Source organism: Ambystoma mexicanum, chromosome 4p, assembly GCF_040938575.1.
Source record: "Ambystoma mexicanum isolate Mex_15411 chromosome 4p, UKY_AmexF1_1, whole genome shotgun sequence".
NCBI lineage: Eukaryota > Metazoa > Chordata > Amphibia > Caudata > Ambystomatidae > Ambystoma > Ambystoma mexicanum.
Genome location: NC_090927.1, coordinates 539,206,175 through 539,232,150, shown reverse-complemented (window position 1 = coordinate 539,232,150; position 25,976 = coordinate 539,206,175). Strand labels below are relative to the sequence as shown.

At 45.7% G+C, this 25,976-nt stretch overlaps 1 protein-coding gene across 1 annotated transcript in view; it reads left to right on the top strand.

Annotated features, from left to right (window-relative positions):
- The window catches only part of ERICH1 (glutamate rich 1), a 539,909-nt gene extending 520,445 nt beyond the window's left edge, over positions 1-19,464 (top strand). The window contains exon 6 of the mRNA XM_069606082.1: positions 678-19,464. Coding sequence (XP_069462183.1) covers positions 678-751 — 74 coding nt within the window. The 3' untranslated portion in view covers positions 752-19,464. The remainder of the gene's footprint in view (positions 1-677) is intronic.
- The last annotated feature ends 6,512 nt before the right edge of the window (positions 19,465-25,976 follow it).

Sequence of the window (25,976 nt, the reverse complement as noted above, 5' to 3'; positions counted from 1 at the left end):
CCCATTAACATCAAATAAATTGAAACAGCCAGCATGGACATGTTTTCATCTTTGTTGTTTTTATGTTTGGATACTGGCATATGTTGGCAGAGCCAGCACGTGCTTTTCTTTTTACTGTTGCATTATTGCCAAATCCAGCAGGCGTGTGCTTTTAAATGGGAATGCTGGCATATATGCGTGTCTCTGTTTAGTCTCTACTCTTCCCGCTCTCCCGCTCCCCCTTCGTGCTCATCATCTTCCCAGGTTCCTTTTCATTCCACAGACCACAGAGTGGTCTTTACCCCGGCCAGTTCACAATACGCCTTTACAAGGACCAGGCTCGATGCCTTAGGACTGCCGCAGTGGTGGTGTGGGCAGTACAAACATCTCTTACCATAACATGAATATGGTTCCCTGCCCATTTGTAGTACAGTTTGGAATCGGGGTGCTTTTAAATCAGAATCCATAAAGGAGATCGTTATTTTGCGTATGTGTTGAAAACTACCAATTTCATTGGCATTTTCATTTCCCAACTGGGAGTTAATGACCGAGTCAAGCTTTGAAATGTTGCCATTAATAGTGCTCATTATTGTACCTTGTTGCAACAAATAGATCAAAGTGAACAGAGCAGCTTTGTAAAAGTGAAATATTGAACAATGTGTTTTGGTAAAAATGTGATGTTTGTTTTGTCTCTTCAGAGCACTGCGGGGTAGTCTTCTCTCTATTCCACTACTGGATTACGGACATCCTACCAGTAAGGAACAGGAAATAAGGACATCACACACCCACCTGATGCCTTTCAGGCTCAATATGAACAATACACGAGAAGTCATTGAAAAGAGGAAGTTATTGTTGAGGCTGCTACAAGGAGTTCACCAAAACAAAACGGGTCTTTTATTGAGGTCCGCATTTGACTGGTTTTCAAATGATAGTTTTCCAGCTTCAAAAATGTGATGTTGTGGGCAGATTAGAAATGTTGAACCTATCTACCAGCGACACACAGTCGCTGGATGAAATTACAAATTGACAGATTAGTAGGACCAGACTGTCCCCATATGCTATGAATACGAAAACATGTATATCTGCCTGGTGGAATACCCTTGACTAAGTAAGACTCCAGCCATATCTGTGTTTTGGCTTTCAGTTGTGATATTGTTTATCCATGGATGCTATTCAGATATATTTGTTGGTTAAAGAAAAACAATTAAGAATCACTAGTCGGGGGCACATTTGTGTTATTATATGTTGTTATAGGTTTTGGATTGTGAACTAAAGTCATAGGATGCCATGAACCAGAAACCTGAAAACATTTTTCGGTTAAGAAATACTGATTTTCTCCATCATTTTCTTAGGTTTGTCAAATTTAATGTAGAATGCACATTTCAGAATGTTAGAAGACCTCACGAACAGTAGAACCAAGTACGTGAAGCTGTAAAATACAGATCCCAGAGGTGGAAAGTGAATAGCACCAGGAAGGGACAGGTTTCAACTAAAATGAAGGGTAACTCTCCGTCATCCTAAATGTCTTTTTATATGTATCCAACAGATTACTGTCAAGCAAAAATGTGGTGTTAAGAGTTAGAAGCTTAGTGGCTCATTTGTAAAACATCTCAACAATGGCGGGGTGGAAGGGTATGAGCGGAATGTTGGAGAACATTTTCACTTATAGTCATGGCTACATAGCGACCTGTCATGTTTTCCCTCTCAGTAGGGGTCCACCAAGACTGAACTCTAAACTCGAAATTCCATCAAACAGTCATTGTATCATGTTCCCTATACATAATGCCCCACAGACCTGATGCATCTGACTTAATAATATGATTTATTTACAGAGTGTGGATGATCAGAACACTAATGGTTTCCCTGCTATGCTAGGGCTTGTAGATGTTGGTATAAATTGCTGCAAACCTTTGCCTACACCAGCTTAAATGATTATGTGGAGTGAACAATGGAAATTCATACACAGAGATGGGTTGTTAAAATGATGATCATGGTAGATGTAGACATATCACATTTCTCCTGCTAGAGTTGAACCCACAACATTTCGAAATGCTTACAAATGTGCAAAGGGGATGTTAGTGGCTTGCCCATTGCAGTAGTATGCTACCTTCTAATGAGCTCAATATCCTTACCCAGTGTTTTAGTTCATGGACAAACCATGCAGTCTATGGTTTTTCTATGGTCATCCACGGACTGAAAACCACAGATGGGATATGGCTCCGGGGCAGATAACCATGGTCTAATGATGCTCAAGGTACCATGTATTTACTTGTTTTCCCCTGATCCTGAAGAGTTTGGATTACCGTCAGAAGCGACGGCGAGACATATAAGTTTAGAACGTCTGGCACGTTTGTTCATCATTTGTTCTTTTTACCTGTGGATTGTCAACAATGTGTTGTTTCAAATTAAAACCATATACAAGGCATAAAATAAGCAGTGTCGCGGAGCAATTTGCTATGCAATTCTGTAGGTCTGCTAATTAAATTGGCACTTGTGTAGCAAAGTTAGCTATTTAAGTTACCCTGTTCAATTAAAGCACAGGTCACCCTGCATTCCTCTCTTGCCTTCAGAGCTCTCTCCACCCTATTTTCTCTGTGTTCACTGCAAGTTCAAGGGGGCTAATCGAGAGAGAGTGCAGCTGTAATCATCCCCTTCACTCATGTGCCAAAAAGCCTGTGTGAGAGTGCTGCACACATTTTATTTTTATTTTTCAAATAATTGCAAACCAGAAATAATCGGGATAATATTGTTATTAAGCTAACTGTATCCTTTCTGCCAAAGACCAGTATGTGTTAATTATTGTTTTTTTAAACAGCTTTCAATTCCTTTTCTGAAAATGTAATAGGTTACATAATGCATAATTACAGTATTGCTGCTGTAAGAAACTGCATTGTCTCCATGCTTTACAGTAGTGCATCTAAATCTCGGTGTCAACTAGATTTCATTTTGTTGGGGTAGATGCATCATATTGACGAGTGAACACTTTTGAAAATGTACATGACCACGCGGCCAAATGCTTTGATGGCAAACCTAGTCCTGTGGCCTGCTGGTTACATACAGCTTGCAACTGGTGCTCAACCCACGAGCAAATCCCATACTCCTTGACATTCTATTTTACCATGTTGGTTTATACCCGTTACCCTGATAGTGAGATGGCTGCAAACTAAAATATTCTACCTAGTTTGCCCAGTTCTCTGACTGCTACGCCATCCACTCTACTTAGTCTTTTACATAATGAATATACAAAGCTAACTTGATATTTACTTAAAGTAGCGATCAATAGTTTCATCCAGTCTGTACATCTACAGACCTACTGCAGAACTGTACACTGTAGTTGCCCTTCAAAGCTCACTTTTCTCTATGATTATGATTACATTATATATTTGCAGCTGCAGTAGAGAGAGCTGGCCACACTGTTTTCAGAGCCTTTTTATCATATCTATTTATTTGTGTCCATTCATGCAGCTAACCATTTTACAGATGCTCAGCCAGGGCTTGCAAAGTATTTTTGCCCACTCACATAGTAGAGTAGATTTTAAGAATGGCCGGTACCATTTGTAGGGGATGTTGGGAATTTTTATTTAAACTTTACTTTGCAGTAAATGTCAAATACAAGTTTCACTGTGCATGGCTGTCCTCTAGGTGGCAGCAGTGTGCCAAACTAAAGTGGGTTTGTGGTGACATGCACCATTTTACAGAAAGAATTTGCAAGGCCTGACTTATCTCACTAATATCTTACTTCAGCGGTATACAAAACTGCTGTATTGTTGCTCATTTTATATCTTGGGTACAAGTATCTTCTGGTGGCATTAAAAACATTAGTACAAAATTGCTAATCAAATGGGTTTCTTTGCTAATCAAGAACATTTTAATTAGCAAACTCTGCTAATCAATTTTTGAAAACTAATTTATGCCTTGATATATCCCATGGATGATCATAGCCAGCCATATGTACCCCAGAACAGCACTTTTACATGAACCATTGCTGTGGCTGAAGCACGATATAGAACTGGGAAACTGATTACCCCTCTCTCCACCCTTAACAATCCGACTTGTGACAAATGTTTAAAACCTTATTCAGAAAACTGAATTATACAGTAAAGTTATCCCAGCCACGAAACATAAGACAGAATGTATCCAAAATATAGCTTTATTACATATCAATACGCATATATATATAAAAAAAATCATCTCGACATCCAGTACTTAAATAAATCAGAACCAGAAGATTCACAAACAATTTTTAAAAAATTGAAAAACAACTCAATAAACAACTCAAAAAACACAATACAGTTTGGTAGTTCAGTTGTGGTTATGTTGTTGTATTATAATTCATCATCACTAGTCATTGATGGACAATTTAACACAACTCAGGATATCATTTTTCAATTATTTCCTATGAGATTCACAGATGACACATATTATTCTCATTTTGTAAACCATGTAACACAACAAGGCTTGGTCACAATGAAACTTAAATTGGCTTCTAATTGTGAAAAGACTTTACTAATTCCTAGTCTTATAGATGGTCAACATGTGTCGGCCATTGTTATCTATTAGGCACTATCTCTAATATCATTTAAAAACGGTTTTCTTGGCCTTCTTGAGGACAGGATTATTTCTTATCTAGATGTTGAAAGCAAGCGTCCCCAAACAGCACGATGCTCCCCGCAATGAGAGACAATGAAGGACTCTCCCAAAATGGGAATAAGGCCAAGACAGAGTGCGGGTGAGCGTAAATGGGAGTTTATCAATCAGAATTGGGCATGCAAAGAACTCTGCCAACTCCGAGAGCGCTCTGTCTGACAATAGCAAAGACAGGCGTATATATTTACAAAAAACGTCATAAGAACCTACATACTATAGGGGGCACAAGTTCAATGGGATTGGGTGGCGATGACTAACTATAGGTGCTGCTGCGATGTGGTTGGCCGTGGCTGGAGAACGTCACTTGGTCAGCCTCGTGGGTGGGGCTGGGCCTGGTAGGTTGGCAGAGTTCATCCGGGCGGTGTTGTTGTGCCATCGCAGCCGGTGTCAGAGATGAATGTCTTTTCCTGACTTATTTGCCCTAGGCCAGGCACACCGCAGTCATTCAGTCATTACAATATTATCTTCTTTAGTAAATCTTCCAATAGGTTATACTACAGGTTAATGCAACACAGGAGGAATGTACCTTGTGAGGGATCTGGAGGTAATACGTCAGGACATGGTTACCCGTGTCCTGTTGACCGGGGCCATAGGTCGAGGGGCTAAGCTTCAGGGCCTGGGACGGGCGGTACAGGTCTTTCTGCCTTGTTAGAAGTTGTTATGGATGTTCCGCTGTGTGTTGTCGAAGTGTTGGGTGTCCTGATTGCACAGGGCCATAAGTCTAAGATGGTCCGGTGGGTTATGGGGTTTACGAGGGGGCGCGTGTGTTCAGGCAGAGGTTTACTGCTGTGCTGTAAATAATGCAGGTGTCGGGCCGCGGCCTTGGGTGCTGCAGAGGGGGCTACAAATCTTTGAAGCGGCTCCAGTCTGGTTGGGGGAGGTGGAGTAGCGCAGAGCGGGCCTCTGCTCTCATGTCTTGGCAGCCTTCGCAGGGTGGGAGGGGGAATGGCCTTGCACGCATTCACAAAGGTATCTCCCTCGTGTGTTGCCGATTTTAGGTAAAGACATCACAAACATTTGAACACTCTCTATAATACTTATTCGAATCACTTTAAAACATGCATTTAAACTTTACTGGATGTGTCTTGATGTGTCTACCCAGTCCGAGCACCGTATTCGTACACTATGTTTTAACAGCTACAGTATTTTAGTTACATGCATATACATTTGCAGTAAATGAGGTAGTAGTCGGGTTGGTGGAGTACATAGAAAATGACCCGCCACTGTACGTGACGGTGGTGGCACATAAGGGGCTTAGACATACACACATGACGAGTGCATTCTCGCGCATCCTTCACATGAGTCCATAGTATAGTTACATTCGTCTTCTCGTGTACTCTAGCAGCATTAGCTTGGTTATGGCGCAAAACCATGGAGGGTAGGTTTCCCAGTGATACACGTAACAAACAGATCCCTGGAGCGCTCCTTATTATTAGCACCCAACTGCAATGGTGTGGGCTCGCCATTGCTTATATCATGGAAGCATGCTTTCTTATGTTTATACATTTTACAGGCTTTTGTAATATAAGAGATTTTGTGGAAGAAAGCATACTTTGCGAGTGGTCTTGACATTAATATATAAAGACTGTCTGCCATCTGATGACCATTTAACCGTTCTTTTCATTGTCCAGGCCTGCTGGCCGGGTCATGCTGGGAGCGATGATACACTACGGGAGGTGAACTGATACAATGTTAGTGTATTACGCTAGCTCATGTCCATCTTGTTCATGGGAACGTGCTCGCAGCGGATCTGCCAGGGTGCTGCGCCGACAGGGATGACTTTCAGTGGGGGCCGCGCTACAGTGCGCTGAGCTCACACCATCTTTACCGGACAAAATGGTTTCTGGGCCTAGCTAAATTTTAATACATGTGGGCAATCAATACGTGTGGGAAATGTCTCCAGCGGGTGAACCCTCCACCACCTGGGCCCGGGTGGCATGAGGGGACACCCAATGAGCCATTGCCCTCACCTGGGGTAAAATGTAGGCGAGGGGGGTCTCCTGGACCAGTCCTCCCCTACATTTCCCCCCTTTCGTTACTTAAGTAACGAATTCTTTAAATCTTCTATCCTCCTACATTCTGCTTCGTCCATCACCGCCTCATCCCATGCAGGAGTTCCTTTGATGGGCATCCATGCTCTGCACACCCCCCTTAAGCTCTCACCTCTCCTAGCGTATTCATCTGGGGTACACGTCAGATATATATATCCACCAACTCCCTCCAAATCTACCCAAACTTCCTTGTACCATTCTAGTATACGGGGCTCTTTGATGGTGGTGTGCCACAACTTATCTACAATATCCTTATCGTGGTACATAGGCACCAGTTGGTACCTGGGTGCGTTATCTATCCCTGTTTGTACTTGTGCTTCTTGCATCGTTTTTATTGTACCGTGTGAGTTGCCCATTGTCACCATCATCATTGCACCATTTGGTACTGCGTTAGCACAAACTCGAAGACCCACCTGGCACAGGCAAAAAATTAAAAGGAGGAACACCACAGCTGGCATCAAAAACTTCACAGTTGTTCCAAGCCATGAGGGGACCCAGGAGAAGATGTTATCGAACCATGTACTGTCTTCTGCTCCACCTTCCATTTTCATTTTTTCTCCTAGGTTGTGGACTGCTTCGATCACATGGGACAGGGAGCCGTTCTCTGCGTCTTCAGAAGGTACGAAAGTGCAGCAGGCACTTCCTATTTTTCGGCAAACACCGCCGTCCATCGCCGTCAACAGGTCCAGGACATACCTGTTTTGCATGGTCATCAGTCGTAAAGCTCTTAGCTCCTCCTTTATTATGTTAAACCCTTCTTCAGTGTCGTTTGCCAACTGAATCAATTCCCAGCGGGTTATCTGGAGCCATTTTGCGTTTGCCCTTGCTTGGACACTTGATACGAGCGAGGCAAAAAATGTTTCTGCTGAGCTGAACAATCGATATTTGTCTGGGATCTGAGCTAATAGTTCTGATGATGCCTGTGATATGTAATTTGATGCTCGTCTGCTACGGGTTAGCACCTCTCCCTTGCTTCCGGAAGACAGGACATACATTTGTGACTCTGCAGTTGGTTGAGCCACACTCTGTTGCATGCGTTCCTGTGTCCTTTTGCTCCTATCGATGTGGCTTTCTGGTATCACCATTAGAGCTGAGTGCAGAGTGGCCATTGAGCAGCTGCCACTCCATGACGGGGGGAGGTGTAGGTATGCCTGGTTGCCGCATACCCAGTACGTATCCATAAGGGCCGCAGTCCCTTTTCTTAGATCTGGGATGGTGAGGGTCTTGTTACAGCTCTTGTTTGTTCCCATGGAGGTCCTCCCTTCTCCTTTAAAACACAGTTCATAGTCCATTTCGCTCTGTAGTTTGAAAGGTTTTTCGATGGCGGTTACCCAGGTTAGTTTTGAAATTTGTTCTTTCCATACTGGTGTACATGTTTCTTCTATCCACTGCAATTTCTCCGGTGCCACACCTCTCAGTGCTTCCGCCTTGCACACTACTTCTTCATCCTTCTGCTTGTTATCAGAAAAAAGTGTCCCTTCAATTACAAAAAATGGTTATTTCAGACATACCACCCCTGCCGTTTTTGGGTAGCACGTTTTCTCGTTCTGCAGCATTTGAAAAGTCACTTCATGTGCCTGGAAGGTGTTCTTGATCCTGCATAACGTGAGATGAAGGAGACATTGGGCATCTATAATTGGCAACTCTTTGGGTAGCAATACTTTGGGTGTACCTGATGCGTGAGGGATAAGGGAGCAGACATAACAGCTCTCGTTGGTTGTTTGTTTAGCTGTGGCACTCATATCTGCATACCACTTATTTGTTTGGTGGGGGTGTCGTGGGTCTTCCATCTTATCTAGACCTAGCCCATAGTACTCATCATACTTCCTCCTCCCTGCTTCCCTCTTCCGTCTGTTGTTCTTGTTCCTCATGTACTTTCCAATTCCCTGGGCAAGGGACAAACTAGACCCCCCTTTCTCATTCCCGCCCCCCTTGGCCCATGCATCATATAATATTTCGTGTATTACTAGTAGCTTTTCCTCTTCCTTCCTGACGTTATCTGGCAGGTTGTTTTTTAGTATAGGGGCAGGCTGGCTGGTGGGGGTGTTATACAACCATGATATGGCAGACGGGTTTCAGTCATTTAAACTGTGGGCATTGTAATTAGATACCCCTGGTGGAGACACTGTGTTGTTCTGCATTCCACCCTGTGGCTTTTTTCTTTGTAAGATGACAGCACTGGATGGTGTGGTATGATACCCCCATACAAGTTTAGTTCCATCCCAACTCAAAAAATCACCTTCCCTTGTCTTGACCCTTGTAGTTGTATTGGGTCCAATAGTGCTGTTAGTCCCTCCCCCCTCGTTCATCTCGATAGAGATGAACGCTACAAACCAATATGCAACCAGGCCAAACATTAGTGTAAAAAACAGTGTAATGCATACAGATAATCCACACTCATACGAATATCTGCATCTCTCATGTATTAATTCTCTCAGTCTACTAATTCTATCCGTTGCAGGCTGCCCGTTAGATGCCATGAAAGCTCCTGTTTGAGATATAAAAGTGCATTAAGTGCATGCATGTAAACATTTTGCTAGCACCATCAGTGCCAATATATATTTGACGGGGAATGGAAGAGGGTGGGGATGCGGGGAGGGGTATTCACAGACAAGGGTGTATACAGGCTATAATTTTGTCGTTCCATTAATTATATACAACTCTACAAGATAAAAGAGAAAACATTTTTTTCCAAGTATCCTTATCAGTTATTCTCCCATTCAAGTCTAGTACCAATACACACACACAAGTTTATATTCAGACATTCAGCTCAGTTGCATCGTTTGCTGTTGTCTGTGCCTCCTCATCTACCTCCTCTTGTACATTGCTATATGCCTTCCGTACATCGGTCAAGTGCACCCAGTACCTCAAGCCCTTCACCTTTACTGCCGTGGGCGTGCAAAATACTACCTCGTATGGGCCATGGAATCGTGGTGCATTCCACCGACGCACAAAGCTTCTGACATAAACTGAGTCGCCTGGCATTAGCTGTAGCTGTTGCTCTGGCTTCGTGACAGATCCTGTTACATTTCCCTCTTCTCTAGTAAAGGGTGGGGAGAGTTGCTTTGATATCACGCGCGCTGCCCTTGTCAATTTCCTTAAATAGTCTGTGAACTCGTCTCCCAATATTGCGGCGCTTCTGTGAGCATTTGAGTGTTCGCGCAGTGGAGAGTGTGCTGTGTTCATTCGTCTCCCAGTCACGATCTCGTGCGGGGACAAATGGTGGTCTTTGCTTGGCTGATTTCTCAATTCAAATAATGCAAGGGGTAAACAGTAAATCCAATTCTTTTTCAATGAAAAGCATACTTTTGATAACCTGCCCTTTAACAGTCCGTTCATCTTTTCCACTACGCCATTACTTTGAGGATGATAAATCGAACACAATTTATGTTTTATTCCCATTAATGTAGTGACTTCCTTGAAAAGCTCATTCACAAAATGAGTGCCGTTGTCTGAGCGAATCACGTCACAAATTCCCCATCGCGGGAACACTTCCCTTACCAGGAACTTGGCGGCGCTTTTGGCATCAGGTCGCGCACAGGGTCCTGCTTCCACCCACCTTGAAAATGGGCACACAACCACGATAATGTACCGCGCGCCATTACACCTTTCCCCCATGTCTGCGTAATCTATATGTAGTTCTCTGAATGGGCCAACGGGTTTAGGAATTGTCCCCCGGAGAGTACGTAATGTCATTCCTGAATTGTATATTTGGCATGTTGTACATTCCATTGCCAATCGAGACACATGCTCCTGGAGACAGGGCACGAACCATTCTTCCTGTATTTCTGCTGCGATGTGCTGTTTGGTGTTGTGTGCAGGGAAGTGTAGCTGTTGAAATGCAATTTCTAGTAACTGTATTGGCATTACCACTTTCCCTGAGTTATTTTGCCTCCACAGCAGGTCTGTTCCCGACTTGCTTTGCTGCACCCCCGTTTTGTCCACATTAATTTTTCCTCTGCACTAGCTCCTTCCTGTAATTCTAGTATTTGTGATATGGGCATCATGTTGTATCCTTCTGGGGGCTCTTCGTTTCTCTTGTGCTTAAGCATGTACTCACCTGTGTCATTTTTCTGAAAATAGGAAGCCTCCTTGGCGGCAGCGTCCGCTGCCGCGTTCCCCAAAGACACAACATCGGTGTTGGATGTATGTGCTTGGCACTTTACTATTGCTACCGCAGTAGGGTTTTGTAGGGCCTCAATTAACTCTTTCAACAATTCTGCATGCTGTACTGGTGTTCCGTCTGCCCGTCTAAATCCCCTACGCCCCCATCTTGCTAGACCTCCATGTACTGTCGTCGTCATGTAAGCTGAGTCTGTGTATATTGTCACTGCACAACCCTTTGCTGCATGTAGTGCTTCTATGAGCGCAATCAGTTCTGCTGCCTGTGCGGAGTAATGTGATGGGAGGCGGTATTGTACTAGTGTTTCATACTCACCGTCTTCTAACCTCACTACTGCCATGCCAACGTGTTTTTCTCCCGTGTCCACGTCAATTGATGCAGACCCATCCACAAAGTACACTTCCCCCTCGCTCAGAGCGTTCTCGCACACCACTGTGTCCTCCCCTCTTTCTCCTGTGTAGGTTGCGCAATCGTGGTTCTGCATGTCCTCTAGTGTGCACGCTTCTGTAATGAATGTGGCGGGGTTCACTGTCTTGCATCTCACTATATGGATGTTGGCGCTGGACAATATAATCTCGTAGGCTGTTGCCCGCTGTGTGGTCAGTGTGCTTTTTGATCTCTCAAGTATTGCAAATAATGAATGTTCCACAAACAATGTCACAGGGCAACCCATTACTATTGTGGCACTTTTCTCAATCGCGAACGCGGCTGCAGCGAGTGATTGCTCGCACGCGAAATGGCCCTGCATCACGGCATCTAAAGTACCACAATAGTAAGCCAATGGCTTGTGTCCTAAGGACGTTTTTTGTGTCAGTACTGCTGTCATGAGTGTTTCCTTGCAGTGTGAGAATAGGTAAAATTCGCGTCCATAATCAGGGTTTGCGAGTACTGGGGCGCTTGAAATTAAATCTTTTAGTGCTTGGAAAGAGGAGCTCATCTCTTCCGTCCATTCCATCTTTCTGTTCTCCTGTTGGGCCACCTTTAATGCTTGTAATAGGGGTCTGGTGTATGCTGCATAATCTAATATCCATGCTCGGCAGTAGTTGCACATCCCCAGGAATTTCTGCATGTCTTTTACTGTTGTGGGTTCTCCTACTGATCTTATGGCTTCTACTCTGTCGGGCATTATTCTCTTTCCATCTTTTGAAATTAGCTGTCCCAGGTATAGGACCTCCGTCAGACAGTACTGTAGCTTTCCCTTGTCCACTTTGTACCCCTTGTTGGCCAGTAAAGTCAGTAGTGTTATGGAATCTTTTCTGCATGTCTCTTCGTTTTGTGCACAGACGAGTAAATCGTCTACGTACTGAATTATGGTGCTCTCAACTGATAAGTTTCCTAGGTCTTCATGTAATACGCGGTTGAAGATGCTCGGGCTCTCACAGTATCCCTGTGGTAGTCTGCAGTGTTCATATCTTTTACCCCCCAGTGTGAAGGCTGTAAGGTATCTACTCTCTTCAGCCAGGGGTATGGAGAAAAATGCGTTTTTCAAGTCTACTACTGTGAAATGTGAAGCTACTTTTGGGATGCTGCATAGTATCGATGCAGGGTCCGGGACTAGAGGGAACTCCTTCTGAATTACATCATTGAGGGGGCGTAAGTCCTGTATCATCCTCCAAGACCCTCCTTTCGCTTTTTTGATTGGATAAATGCATGTGTTACATGGGGAGTTTGAAGGCACTATTATCCCTTGTGCTAGTAGTGCATTTATTGTTTCTTTTATCCCTTCTTCAGCTTCACGGGACAATGGATACTGTTTAACTCGTGGTAAAATTGCTCCTTGCTTTAGTTTTATTACCACAGGTTGTACTCCGTGCAACAGCCCCACATCATGGGGGCCTGTTGTCCATAAATTGTTTGGTACGAGCCTTATGTCGTCATCAAAAAACGACGGTGGTGCTCCTACCACTGTCATCAATTGGACGGGGGTTTCCCTGGCTTGGATTAAAATGTCACAGGGCATCGCTATTTCCATTACTATCTCACCATCCCCTTCTGTGTCTGAAAAGAGATCCTCATCTGTTACTTCTCGTAGGGCGATGTTGGCGTTTGTACACATCACTGTGCGCCACTCACACCCTTCCCCGTCCACTCCAATCACAGCGATCCTTTTCGCTGATACCTGTACAGCGTGCAAGTCTAATGATACCACTGATCCCGGTGCTGCGTTGGGGCACACTATGGGGCGGAAGAGGAATTCTGCTGGAATCCTCCAGTCCATGCTTCTTAGCTCTGGAATTATGAGGGCCAAAGTCTTTAGCCCTTCAATAAACATTTCCTCATTTTGTGGCAGCCCTCGTATTTCCTGTGTGGTTGTGTAGGCGTGCACTACCAACATCGCGCGTAAGGGGCATATCCCGGGTGTAGAACACACTATTCCTCTCTCGGTAAATGATATGGTCATGTTGAGTTTACTCAGAAGGTCCCTCCCTAACAAATTTATTGGGGAATGTTCGTAATACAGTAAGGGTGCCTTCGCAGTCTTACCCCCCACTGTTACATCCAAAGCTTCTGTGTAAGGAACTTCAATTACACCCCCAGAGAACCCCTGCGTCTCTAACTTCCTGTTAGATAACGGGAATTGGCCCTCTCTGACACATGATTTCTCCGCTCCCGAATCAACCATGAATATGAACTGCTTGTCTCCTATCTGCGCCCCTACCAATGGTTCCTCTGCTGCATTGTAGGTGGTGGATAGAACTGGACACGCAAGTGTTCTCTGTGGGCTGTCCTAAGCGGGGTGTCTCATCGCCCCTCCCTCATTAAAGACACTTCCTGAAACCACTGACATGCCGTTGTAAGGTGCTGGTGCGGGGGCCCCGTTTGCTGTTGTCACGAAAGGGTTACCTGGCTTGTATTGCATACTGTCATTGTTTTGTGGGTGGTTCTGTGTTCTGTACCGGGGTCCCTGCTGCTGGCCCGCATTACCCTGGCCTGGGTTTCTTAGTTGCTGTTGTCCCTTTGGGAGACCATATGGGCTTCCCAGGTGGGGATGGCCATATTGTTCTACCTCTTGGAACCCGTTGTTGGGTCTGCTTCTGCACTCTCTAGAGTAATGCCCCCATCACCCGCAGTTCCAGCAACTTCCTTGTGCACCTCTAGGACCTTGCCATCCATTTCCTACCATTCCCCCGTACCCCGGTCCACCTCCTCTTCGGCCCCTGTACCCACCTCGTCCCCCTCGAGGGGTCCACTCTTGCCACTGCGGACCTCCGCCTTGCTCCTGCTCATTCCACTGCCGCTGTCCTGTTCCCGCCCAATTAGTTGCCACCATTCCTTGTAGTGCTATCAGCCCCTCCTCCTCATCATCTCCCTCCCTGCTGTGTGGGAGCGCGGCTACTGCTGCTGCAACCTTCACCAACTTTGTCTGTACTAACTTCGCCTCGTCTGCCAATCTTTTCTGCGCCACCTCCTTCTCCCTCTCCTTGATTCGTTTACAATGGTGTACTATTATGCTCTGAATTTCTGGCCATCCCTTTGCTTCAATACCTGCTATCTTGTCGAGCGCCTTCTGCACTTCCTTTGGGAGCCCTCTTTTTATAATGAAGTAAAATAGGGATGTCGATTGATACCAGGGCGTGCCCGTTTCTGCTCTCCACATCTCTTGGACCCGGAAAATGTAATCCATAGCCTCCTCCCCGTCATTCATTGTACACTGCATCACTGACTGTAAGTCCGGTGTGTCTGGGAATGTTTCGCGTAAGGCATCCCACACCCTAGCACGCACTGTGTTAAAGGAGGCCCCATCATGGCGGTCACAGTCTAACGTTACTCCCGGGAAGCTGGCTTTAACCCATACTCTTTCAGCCTGATCGCCCACTGCTGATACGAGCAGACTTTTCACATCTCCTATAGCTAGGGGTACCCCAGCAGTATGTTTCTCAAAGGCGTATATCCACTTACTTGCCCCTCCTGATAACGGGGGCAATAGCTTTAATAAATTTGCTTTATCCATCTGTGCCCATGGGATATAGTTAGGCCTCCCTCCTCCCCTGTGTATCAACGGGAGCTGTAGCCTTCCTTTCGTCGTTGCATCCGGACCCGTTTTGGCTGCTGATGTTCCCAGTGATGCCATTTTCCCCACTCTGTTCCTTAGTCGCCCTGTCCACTCATCATCCAGGGTTCTCATTGAACATGTACCTTCCTCCCCTTCGCTTCCCCCTCCCATCGCCATACTCAACCTGTCGCTTTCTTCTAACTCGTCCCTTATATCACATAGTAATTCCTCTCTAATTCCCCCAAGCCTTTCTTCGTTACCAACATCTCCCTCTCGGGTCCCTACTTCTATTATTCGTGTTGGTTCTTCCTCAATTCTAAACAGGATCTCGCCCTTTTTCCACCCCTCTTCGGGCTTTCTGTTTTCACCTGGTGCTCTAGACGTACGCCCTGGTCTAGTTGCATCTAGTGCTGTTCGTTCGCATATGTCTTTTATCCTTGAGAGCTCATCTTTTGCTATCGACAGTCTGTGAGCTTCTCTATGTCTACCCTTTGTGTGCCTGCCTGGGCTCGCTCCCTCGTGCTTTCATATGGCGGAGGTGCCGTGGGCCGGTGGGGTGTAGTAGCTGTCGGGGGAGGTACGTAAGTGGGGTCACTGTACCCCACTGCGGGCACAGGCTTGTTTAATATCGGGTACAAACTTATTACCTCTACTGGTGGCGCTACACTTGACAATTCCTTGACATCTTTCTGTATCAGTAGTGGATTGTCTGTGGTGGATGGGAGATCAGTATTTAATGCTGGTGTTTTAGGCGGTGGTATCTCTTCAAATAACCTCCAAAGATCTAATACTTCTCTCCTATTCTGCAAATGCTTCCCTTTGTACTTTAGAAAGATGCATGTGGCCACCGTATCTAGAACACTTTTATCAAATGACCCTCCCTCGGGCCAAATCTGAGGTAACCCCTCCCCCTTTAGCTCGGTCACCCATTGGTCATGATATTTTTTAATCCGCTCCGCGTACCCCGGGAGATTCTTACAAATATGTGATAAGGGTGTTTCCGCCCCCATCTCTGTGCCCTCCTAGTACTGGTGTGTCTCCGTGTGTTTGCAACTACAATGTAAATGTAGTATCAATATTATTCTTCGTATTTTACTTCACATTCAATATTGGGCTCCTTTGGGTTCTCCCCCTCCCCTACTGCACAATACAAAACTGGCTGTACACAGTGTCTACTATGTTCTCTTTGGGGGGCACATACAAGAGCAACCCATCATTTATTTTGACAATATCAACCCGGAAGTCAAAAGGTACCCACTCACTTCACTGTATCGACGTTATCTTCAAAAAAGTTTTATCCGGTCACACTTACCATGACCATTTAACTATTATACATTTATAACCGTTTTACACATTCACAACATCAAAATGTCTTCTGGCACATACGCGGTGCACACACCTCTTGGCACCACTCAATTCACCATTCAAGCTGCCCTCCCTTTCCTCCCTAGCCGGCTGTCCCTGTCCGTCTTATTTGAATATATGGATGCGCATATATATATATATATATGTTAGCCTGCTCTCCCCCCTTTTAGTAGGACTCTTTTTTGTTCTCTTACTTTTCCCCTAAGTTTGTGTTAATCTCACTTTTTATTCTCCCCCTACCTCTAAAGAAAAGAAAAGAAAAAAGTAATAGCGGTCACTAATATGTTCTCAGTGCCCCCTTTTGCTGAACACTTTTATTTTATATTCCACTTCTTCATATATTCCCAGTACTAGTGAAGATAGCACTATGCAGCGCCGCCTTCCACCCCCTTTCGGAGCTAGGTTCCCGTCACTTTTATCTCTTATTCACCTCTTAATCCTAATGGCCATATGCAAAGAAAAAGCAAGGAAAATTTAAGATGATCCTTAGTAGATCTGCGTACCCCCTCTTTGTTTCCTGTCCTACACTTCTCTCCCCGCTCCCTTTAAAATCGCTCGCACTCAGTACTCACGTGCCCGTCTTGAACCGATAGTCTCCGAAACTGGGTCTGTCCAGGCAGTGTCGCCGTCAGCTCAACAGTCAGCCCCGGCTCCGGCGAGCGGTACTCAAAGGGGATTTTTCAACCGGGATCCCGTACCCTCTCTCTATTGAGTGCGCACTTCTTAGTGTACCGGTCGCCGTTGGCGGGCAGCCTCCCGGAGCCGGCTCACCGTGCGTATCCCTTTTCGACCGGAGATTCTCGTGCCAAAAGGGGACGGTTATAAGGAGTTAGGAAGAAAATAAAAATCACGCTATCGGGGTCACCACTGAAAGCAAGCGTCCCCAAACAGCACGATCCTCCCCGCAATGAGAGACAATGAAGGACTCTCCCAAAATGGGAATAAGGCCAAGACAGAGTGCGGGTGAGCGTAAATGGGAGTTTATCAATCAGAATTGGGCATGCAAAGAACTCTGCAAACTCCGAGAGCGCTCTGTCTGACAATAGCAAAGACAGGCGTATATATTTACAAAAAACGTCATAAGAACCTACATACTATAGGGGGCACAAGTTCAATGGGATTGGGTGGCGATGACTAACTATAGGTGCTGCTGCAATGTGGTTGGCCATGGCTGGAGAACGTCACTTGGTCAGCCTCGTGGGTGGGGCTGGGCCTGGTAGGTTGGCAGAGTTCATCCGGGCGGTGTTGTTGTGCCATCGCAGCCGGTGTCAGAGATGAATGTCTTTTCCTGACTTATTTGCCCTAGGCCAGGCACACCGCTGTCATTCAGTCATAACAATATTATCTTCTTTAGTAAATCTTCCAATAGGTTATACTACAGGTTAATGCAACACAGGAGGAATGTACCTTGTGAGGGATCTGGAGGTAATACGTCAGGACATGGTTACCCGTGTCCTGTTGACCGGGGCCATAGGTCGAGGGGCTAAGCTTCAGGGCCTGGGACGGCGGTACAGGTCTTTCTGCCTTGTTAGAAGTTGTTATGGATGTTCCGCTGTGTGTTGTCGAAGTGTTGGTATGTCCTGATTGCACAGGGCCATAAGTCTAAGATGGTCCGGTGGGTTATGGGGTTTACGAGGGGGCGCGTGTGTTCAGGCAGAGGTTTACTGCTGTGCTGTAAATAATGCAGGTGGCGGGCCGCGGCCTTGGGTGCTGCAGAGGGGGCTACAAATCTTTGAAGCGGCTCCAGTCTGGTTGGGGGAGGTGGAGTAGCGCAGAGCGGGCCTCTGCTCTCATGTCTTGGCAGCCTTCGCAGGGTGGGAGGGGGAATGGCCTTGCACGCATTCACAAAGGTATCTCCCTCGTGTGTTGCCGATTTTAGGTAAAGACATCACAAACATTTGAACACTCTCTATAATACTTATTCGAATCACTTTAAAACATGCATTTAAACTTTACTGGATGTGTCTTGATTATACCCAGTCCGAGCACCGTATTCGTACACTATGTTTTAACAGCTACAGTATTTTAGTTACATGCATATACATTTGCAGTAAATGAGGTAGTAGTCGGGTTGGTGGAGTACATAGAAAATGACCCGCCACTGTACGTGACGGTGGTGGCACATAAGGGGCTTAGACATACACACATGAGTGCATTCTCGCGCATCCTTCACATGAGTCCATAGTATAGTTACATTCGTCTTCTCGTGTACTCTAGCAGCATTAGCTTGGTTATGGCGCAAAACCATGGAGGGTAGGTTTCCCAGTGATACACGTAACAAACAGATCCCTGGAGCGCTCCTTATTATTAGCACCCAACTGCAATGGTGTGGGCTCGCCATTGCTTATATCATGGAAGCATGCTTTCTTATGTTTATACATTTTACAGGCTTTTGTAATATAAGAGATTTTGTGGAAGAAACATACTTTGCGAGTGGTCTTGACATTAATATATAAAGACTGTCTGCCATCTGATGACCATTTAACCGTTCTTTTCATTGGCCAGGCCTGCTGGCCCGGTCATGCTGGGAGCGATGATACACTACGGGAGGTGAACTGATACAATGTTAGTGTTTTACGCTAGCTCATGTCCGTCTTGTTCGTGGGAACATGCTCGCAGCGGATCTGCCAGGGTGCTGCGGCAACAGGGATGACTGAGACTCTCCAAGGGTGGGGGCCGCGCTACAGTGCGCTGAGCTCACACCATCTTTACCGGACAAAATGGTTTCTGGGCCTAGCTAAATTTTAATACATGTGGGCAATCAATACGTGTGGGCAATGTCTCCAGCAGGTGAACCCTCCACCACCTGGGCCCGGGTGGCATGAGGGGACGCCCAATGAGCCATTGCCCTCACCTGGAGAGAAAACGTAGGCGAGGGGGGTCTCCTGGACCAGTCCTCCCCTACAATGTGCATGTCATGTTGGCCATCTATAAGACTAGAAATTAATAATTCACGATTAAAAACCAATGTAAGTTTATTTGTGACTAAGCTTTGTTGTGTTATATGGTTTAAAAAATGAGAAAAATATGTGTCATCTACGAATCCCATAGGAAATAATTGAAACATTATATCCTGTGTTGTGTTAAATTGTCCATCAATGACAAGTGATGATGAATTATAATACAACATAACCACGATTGAACTACCTCACTGTATTGTTTTTTGAGTTGTTTATTGAGTTGTTTTTCACATTTTTGTGAATTGTTTGTGAATCTACTGGTTCTGATTTGTTTAGGTACTGGATGTCGATAGATTTTTTAAAAATATGTGTATTGATATGTAATAAAGCTATATTCTGGATACATATTGTCTCATGTCTCGTCGCTCGGATAACTTTACTGTATAATTCAGTTTTCTGAATAAGATTTTAAACATTTGTCACCAGTCAGATTTGTAAGGGTGGAGAGAGGGGTAATCAGTTTCCCTGTTCTATATTGCCCTCTCTAATTCTTCCCAATCGGAAACTGACCCCCCCCCACCCAAAAACAAAAAAGAAGGGAAACTACCCAATCTTTGATACTATTTTAGGACAGCCTTTTCGTTGTTGGGTAACAACTTGTTTTTCAAACAAGCGTAGCCTATTGCTAAGGCTTGGTAAAAAAAAAAAACAGAATTAAGATGGAAAACGTGAACACCCTATCGTTTTTCGATTAATATTTCCAAAGACTTATTGGACTTCCATCGATTTTGGCCTCAGATCCGGCAGTAACAGTAGCTACTACTAGAACTAATGACTTAGAAATACTGGTGCAAAAGAAAAAGAAATTAATTAGGACAGAATCGCATGGGCAACTTATGCTTGCCTATCTAAAAGCAGGCATAATAACTGAAGGCCTTCAAGTCAGAAATGTACCACAGGTCTTCACAGACAACCCTAAATTCAAAGGGAAATGAAGTGGAGTCAGAAATAAGTGCTCAAGAGACTGTTTAATTCGGGTAATAGATACTTCTGCAGAGGAAGCAAAGCAACAAAAAGAAGAAATCGACCTCTTAGAAACTAAAATTAATGAAGAGGATGTAATAAAAGTGATAAAAGAGAAATGAGAGAAAATTGAAGATGAAATGTAAAAATTTAAAAAATTCACTTTAGATAAAAAAAATCTGTAAGCTCAAGAAAGATGTGGAAAATTATAAAGAAACGAATACATACCCCTACCTGATTGACTCTTATTATGAAGACCAAAATAAGTTATATGAAAACAGAGGGAGAAACACTGGGTATCAAAGAAACAAGTTTGTGACCCTTTCTAATACTTCAAACACTACCACTAGTAGTGATTACGACAATGCCAGCACTTCCAATTCTGGAGGGGTGCAAGCTAACAATCAGCCATAATATTTTCAGGGACGAGGCAAAAAAAGCTGAAACTGACAACAGGGCCCAGCCAGAATGCAAACCCGCAACTGGTGAGGCCCTCCACAGAACTGGTAATTCCAGTATTTAATCTGTCTTCACGTCATCTGATGGAGGCTGTCATGATGCCTACCCCCGGAGCACCAGGCCAGGCCCAGCACCCCCGGGAGCAGGCATCACGCCCCCGGGAAAAGCCCAGCGGCCCTTTATTGGGGCTCTTAGGACTCTGTCCTGGAGCCGTTGGTGCCAGGCTCATGTTGGACATCAGTCCTGGCGCCATAGGCGCCAGGCTCATAAGGGGAAGTGTTTGTTGCACTTACCTGAAGCAGACCATGCTGCACACTCACCTGATGCAGACCATGCTGCATGAAGAACCAAGCCAAATGAGGCTTAGGACGGACTATTTTTCTGAAGGAACTATTTTGTTACTTGGGTGGGGCTGTGGAAGAATACTCACCTGTAACTTCTTCCAAAGCTATTTAAGCCACACCCGGACAGCCACACGTGCTTCGCGTTGTTCTGCATCCCAGCAGCTGAACGCTCTCCGTGTCTGCTCCTGCACCTGGACTCCAGCCACGCCTGCCTCGAACCTGGAACACCTGTAAGGGAATAAGAGAAGAAAAAGGTGAAAACCAAGAACTTATTCAACCTTCTTACCTGCATCCGGAATCTTCACGCCAGCATTCCTGAAGGAAGACTTCCATTTAAAAGCACTGCATTGCTCGCTGCAGCGCCGCGCTTCACTCACCTGTTCCCGAGACGCTGCCCGGCTCCATCGCCGCTCTCAGCACCGGTCGCCACATCTCTGCACCTAGGGGAGAGAAGAAGAGACAAAAGGTGAGCAAGCGAACACAAGAGGAAAGCCGAATTTCAGCCATATTACTTACCGGCTTTTCTTGGTGAACCATTCCACATCTCGGGTCAGCGCCGCATCTTTGGCAGGTACCGCACCCCGGCCCCTATGGGGAAAGGACATTTTCAGCCATATTACTTATCGGCTTTTCTTGGTGAACCATTCCACATCTCGGGTCGGCGCCACATCTTTGGCAGGTACCGCACCCCGGCCCCTATGGGGAAAGGACAAAAGACATTACTGGGGAATTATAAAGACATGTAGAGGGGTCGCCCTCATCACTAACTCACCTGATTTTACCACCGGCAATTTAACCCCTCAACGCATTGCCTTTGTTCTGCACCTGAAATAAAGGACAGAAAAGACAACATAAAAGGAGGCTCACACTTGAACTTTTGCATCTTCATACTTACGGCGTATCGCTCAGAAAAGTCAAGTGGATGTGCCAGCGCCATTCTGAAAACCAGTGAAGTAACTGGATGAATGCGCGCCCCTGCACCAGAAGCAGGATGGAGAGTTCATCCTTCCAAACCATAAGGTGAGCTTAAACCGGGGGTTTTGGAGGAATCAGAGAAGAACGAAGGCGGGAAGGGGGGAGCAAGCACACTATTCGGCAGACAGTTAATCCCCTTTTTCATCTGCAGAAGGATAATCCTACGGGCCCGACAAGCAAGATTTGGGGGTCCTGTTCAATCGGTGGTCCGAATTGTGCGCATCACGTTTGAAGAGGCCACAGCAACCCAGACCAGACCAGCGCCTCCGTGGGAGCCAGGTGAGCGTTACAGAACGCGAAGCCTTCCTACAAATTCCCACCCAGGCGCTATGGAAACTTCTGAGACTGACCAGTTGGCCCAACTACTGGGGGAATTACGGGCCGAAGTACACGCCGCTCGTCAAGAGACTAATGCTCTCAGGAGGGAAGTGATTGTAACAAAGGAAAGAGTTGATGACCTGGCTAGACAGCTTTTGCAAGGTCAAGCTGGACAAACCCCTTTACCCGGTTCCGGTGGGAACCCCGCTCCTGTGCTTTCCAGTAACTCGGTGCAGATAAATCTACCTGGAAACATGCCGCTGGCCCCACCGAACACTTTGCTGGGGACCCCAAACGATTTGCCGTATTCATGAATCAGTGTCGTTTGCATTTCCTGTGCAGACCTGGGGCCTTCCCTAATGACCAGACCAAGGTAGCCTTTGTATTGTCATATCTCAGCGACAGTGCTGCCGATTGCTCAGTTCCACTGGTAACTCAAGATGACCCGATTCTTCATGATTTTCAAGGATTTCAAGCAAGCATGGAAAGGTTATTTGCTCGTCACTCCCAGGGGCAGGCTCTAGATGACGAACTTCTATCTCTGCGACAGGGCAATCAAGACCTCCTTTCCTACATTGCAACCTTTAATAGACTAATTGTGGAAAAAGGGTGGCCAGAAGATAAAAGAATCACGTTATTTTATCGAGGTCTACGCGGAGAACTTAAAGATGTCCTGGCCCAAGTTGTAAATCCGCCCCAAGAATGCTCAGAATATATAGACTTAGTGGTCCAATTGGATCACAGACTGCAAAACAGAAAAGCTGATCGGTCCAAGTTTGAGACCCGGGTGTTAGTCAAGACCCACCCTAACCTCAAGGGGGCTGAAGCCTCTGAGCCAATGCAAATCGGAGGAGTTAAAGGACCTTTAACGCAAAAGGAACGTGAAAGAAGACGGCAGATGCACTTATGTCTTTATTGTGGATCCTCTGGACACTTTCTACGAGATTGCCCGGCAAGGCCGCCCAGGAAGGTGGTAGGAGCCGCTGATAAAATCCATGAAACCTCTGTATCGGGAAACGACCCCGCCCGACAAGCGTAGGGGTCCGCTTGCCGAGCTTGAAAACGAACTCTCAGACCTCGCATTTCACTGTGCCAATGGTCCTCGTAGATCCGGAACAGCCTAAGCGGTTGCATGCAATAAAGGCATACATCGATAGTGGGGCTATAGGAAACTACGTGGATCGTGAATTGGTCTCCAGGATTAACCTTCCCCTGCGTCTTGAAACCAGCAAAGATGTCATCACCACAGTTGATGGAACCGAAATTGCCTCGGGACCGGTAACACATTCCACAGCTGAGGTGACACTTGTAGGTCCGGACGGCCATCGGGAGGCAGTTGTGTTTGATGTAATCAAGGCTCCACAGTTTCAGGTTGTTCTCGAAATCCCTTGGTTAGAGACGCATAATCCTCGAATTGATTGGCGAGCGAAGAGAATAACCTTTCTGGAGTGTGCACGAACCTGCTACCCAGAAAATCTGAAGATCAGTCTAGCATCAGTAACCTGTCTTCATGCAACTACCTCCGGAATACCAAGACTTTCAGGACGTCTTCCAAAAGGAACAGGCCAACACGTTACCTCCTCACAGAGCGTACGATTGCCAAATCGATCTGGTGCCCGGTGCACAACCCCCTTGTAGCAGGATTTATGCCCTTACTGAACCGGAGAATCTGTATTTGAGACAATATTTAGACCAATACCTAGCCAATGGTTTAATTCGCCCGTCAAAGTCTCCAGCATCCTCGGCTTTGTTCTTCGTGCCAAAAAAAGAAGGCGACCTTAGAACATGTATCGATTACCGCGCATTGAACCAGATAACTGTTAAAAATCGTTACCGTCTGCCTTTGATCCCTGAACTCCTTGACCAGGTGAAGGACGCTTGCATATACACCAAGTTAGATCTTCGGGGGGCTTATCATCTGGTACGAGTAAAAGAAGGTGACGAATGGAAAACGGCCTTCCGTACAAAATCTGGACTATTCGAATACCAGGTGATGCCTTTCGGGTTGTGCAACGCGCCTGCTGCCTTCCAATTCTTCATGAATGATGTCCTTCGGGAACTCATCGATCTCTGTGTTGTCGTGTATATCGGTGACATTCTGGTGTACTCCTCTTCGGAATCTGATCAAAGAAACATGTCAGGGCCGTCCTTGAGAAATTGCGGCAGCACAAACTGTTTGCAAAGCTGGAAAAATGTGTTTTCCATACCACCGAGGTTGAGTTTCTTGGATTCATCCTGACACCTAAAGGGGTCCGAATGGACTCACAGAAAGTGGATGCCATCCTCAAATGGCCATCACCTAGTTCGGTGAAAGGTGTCCAAAGCATGCTTGGTTTTGCCAATTTTTATCGCAGGTTTATCCCGGAATTTTCACGGGTGGTGCAACCCATCACTGCACTCTTGCGGAAGAATAAACGTTTTGAATGGACCGAGGAAGCTGAACAGGCCTTTCAGGAATTAAAAGCTAAATTTACGTCCGCACCTATTTTGAAACACCTGCGTCCTGATCTCCCATATATAGTCGAACCCAACGCATCCAGCTTAGCCATGGGAGCTGTCTTGTCTCAGAGAGACCCCGAAACCAACCAACTGCACCCCATAGCATTTTGGTCCAGAAAGTTCTCGCCGCCGGAGATAAATTATGCAATCACCGATAAGCAATTATTAGCCATTAAGTCCGCCTTTAAGGCTTGGCGGCATTATCTTCTTGGCGCCAGGCATACCATCACCGTGATCACTGATCACCGAAAATTACAATATTTAAAAACTGCGAAGGCTCAGTCTTCACAACAGCCCCGATGGGCTTTATTCTTTGCTGAGTTTGATTTTGTAATCACCTACCGTCCCGGCTGTAAGAATGGCAAAGCGGACGCGCTATTTCGAATTGGAATGGGAGAAATGGACACAAACTCAGAACATGTGCCGATAATTCCCGAACAAAGAATCTTGGGGATAACCACTTTACAAACCCTTGAAAACATTCAAGCATGGGTAAAACTATTCCTGGACTCTTCAGCCTTGCAGGATTGGATCAAGAGGGGATCTGTCTTTTCAATCAACGATGGCTTACCTTACTTCCAAGGGCGTTTATTTTTGCCAGAAAAGGAATTGCAAGAACTGGTTATTTCCCATCATCACGATACTCTGATGGAAGGACATCCTGGCATTGCCAAAACAGAGGAAAAAATTAAACGACAATTCTGGTGGCCGTCCTGGCGAAAGGATATTAAATCTTTCGTGATGTCCTGTGGAGTTTGCGCCCAAAACAAAGGTCAAAAAACAAAACCCGCCGGTCTTCTTCAACCCTTAGACATTCCACCAGCACCTTGGCACACCTTGTCACTAGATTTTATCACGGACCTGCCCTCTTGTAATGGATACAATACCATTCTGGTTGTGGTGGATTTATTTTCCAAGATGGCCCATTTTATTCCGTTGAAAGGATTACCTTCAGCTTTTGTTCTTGCCAAGGAATTCCTCGAAAATATCATCCGTCTGCATGGATTCCCGTCCATACTAATCTCCGATCAGGGAAGCCAGTTTATTTCTCATTTTTGGAAAAAGTGTTGTCAACTGGCACAAATCGACGTAAGACTCTCAACCAGCCACCACCCACAGACCGATGGTCAAACGGAGAGAACGAACCAGACCCTTGAACAATATCTACGATGTATGTTGCACCAATCGGAGGGTAATTGGAAGGATATTTTATGGATGGCTGAATATGCATACAATAACTCGATACACTCTGGAACTGGTCAGAGCCCCTTTTATGCCCTATATGGACATCACCCTCGT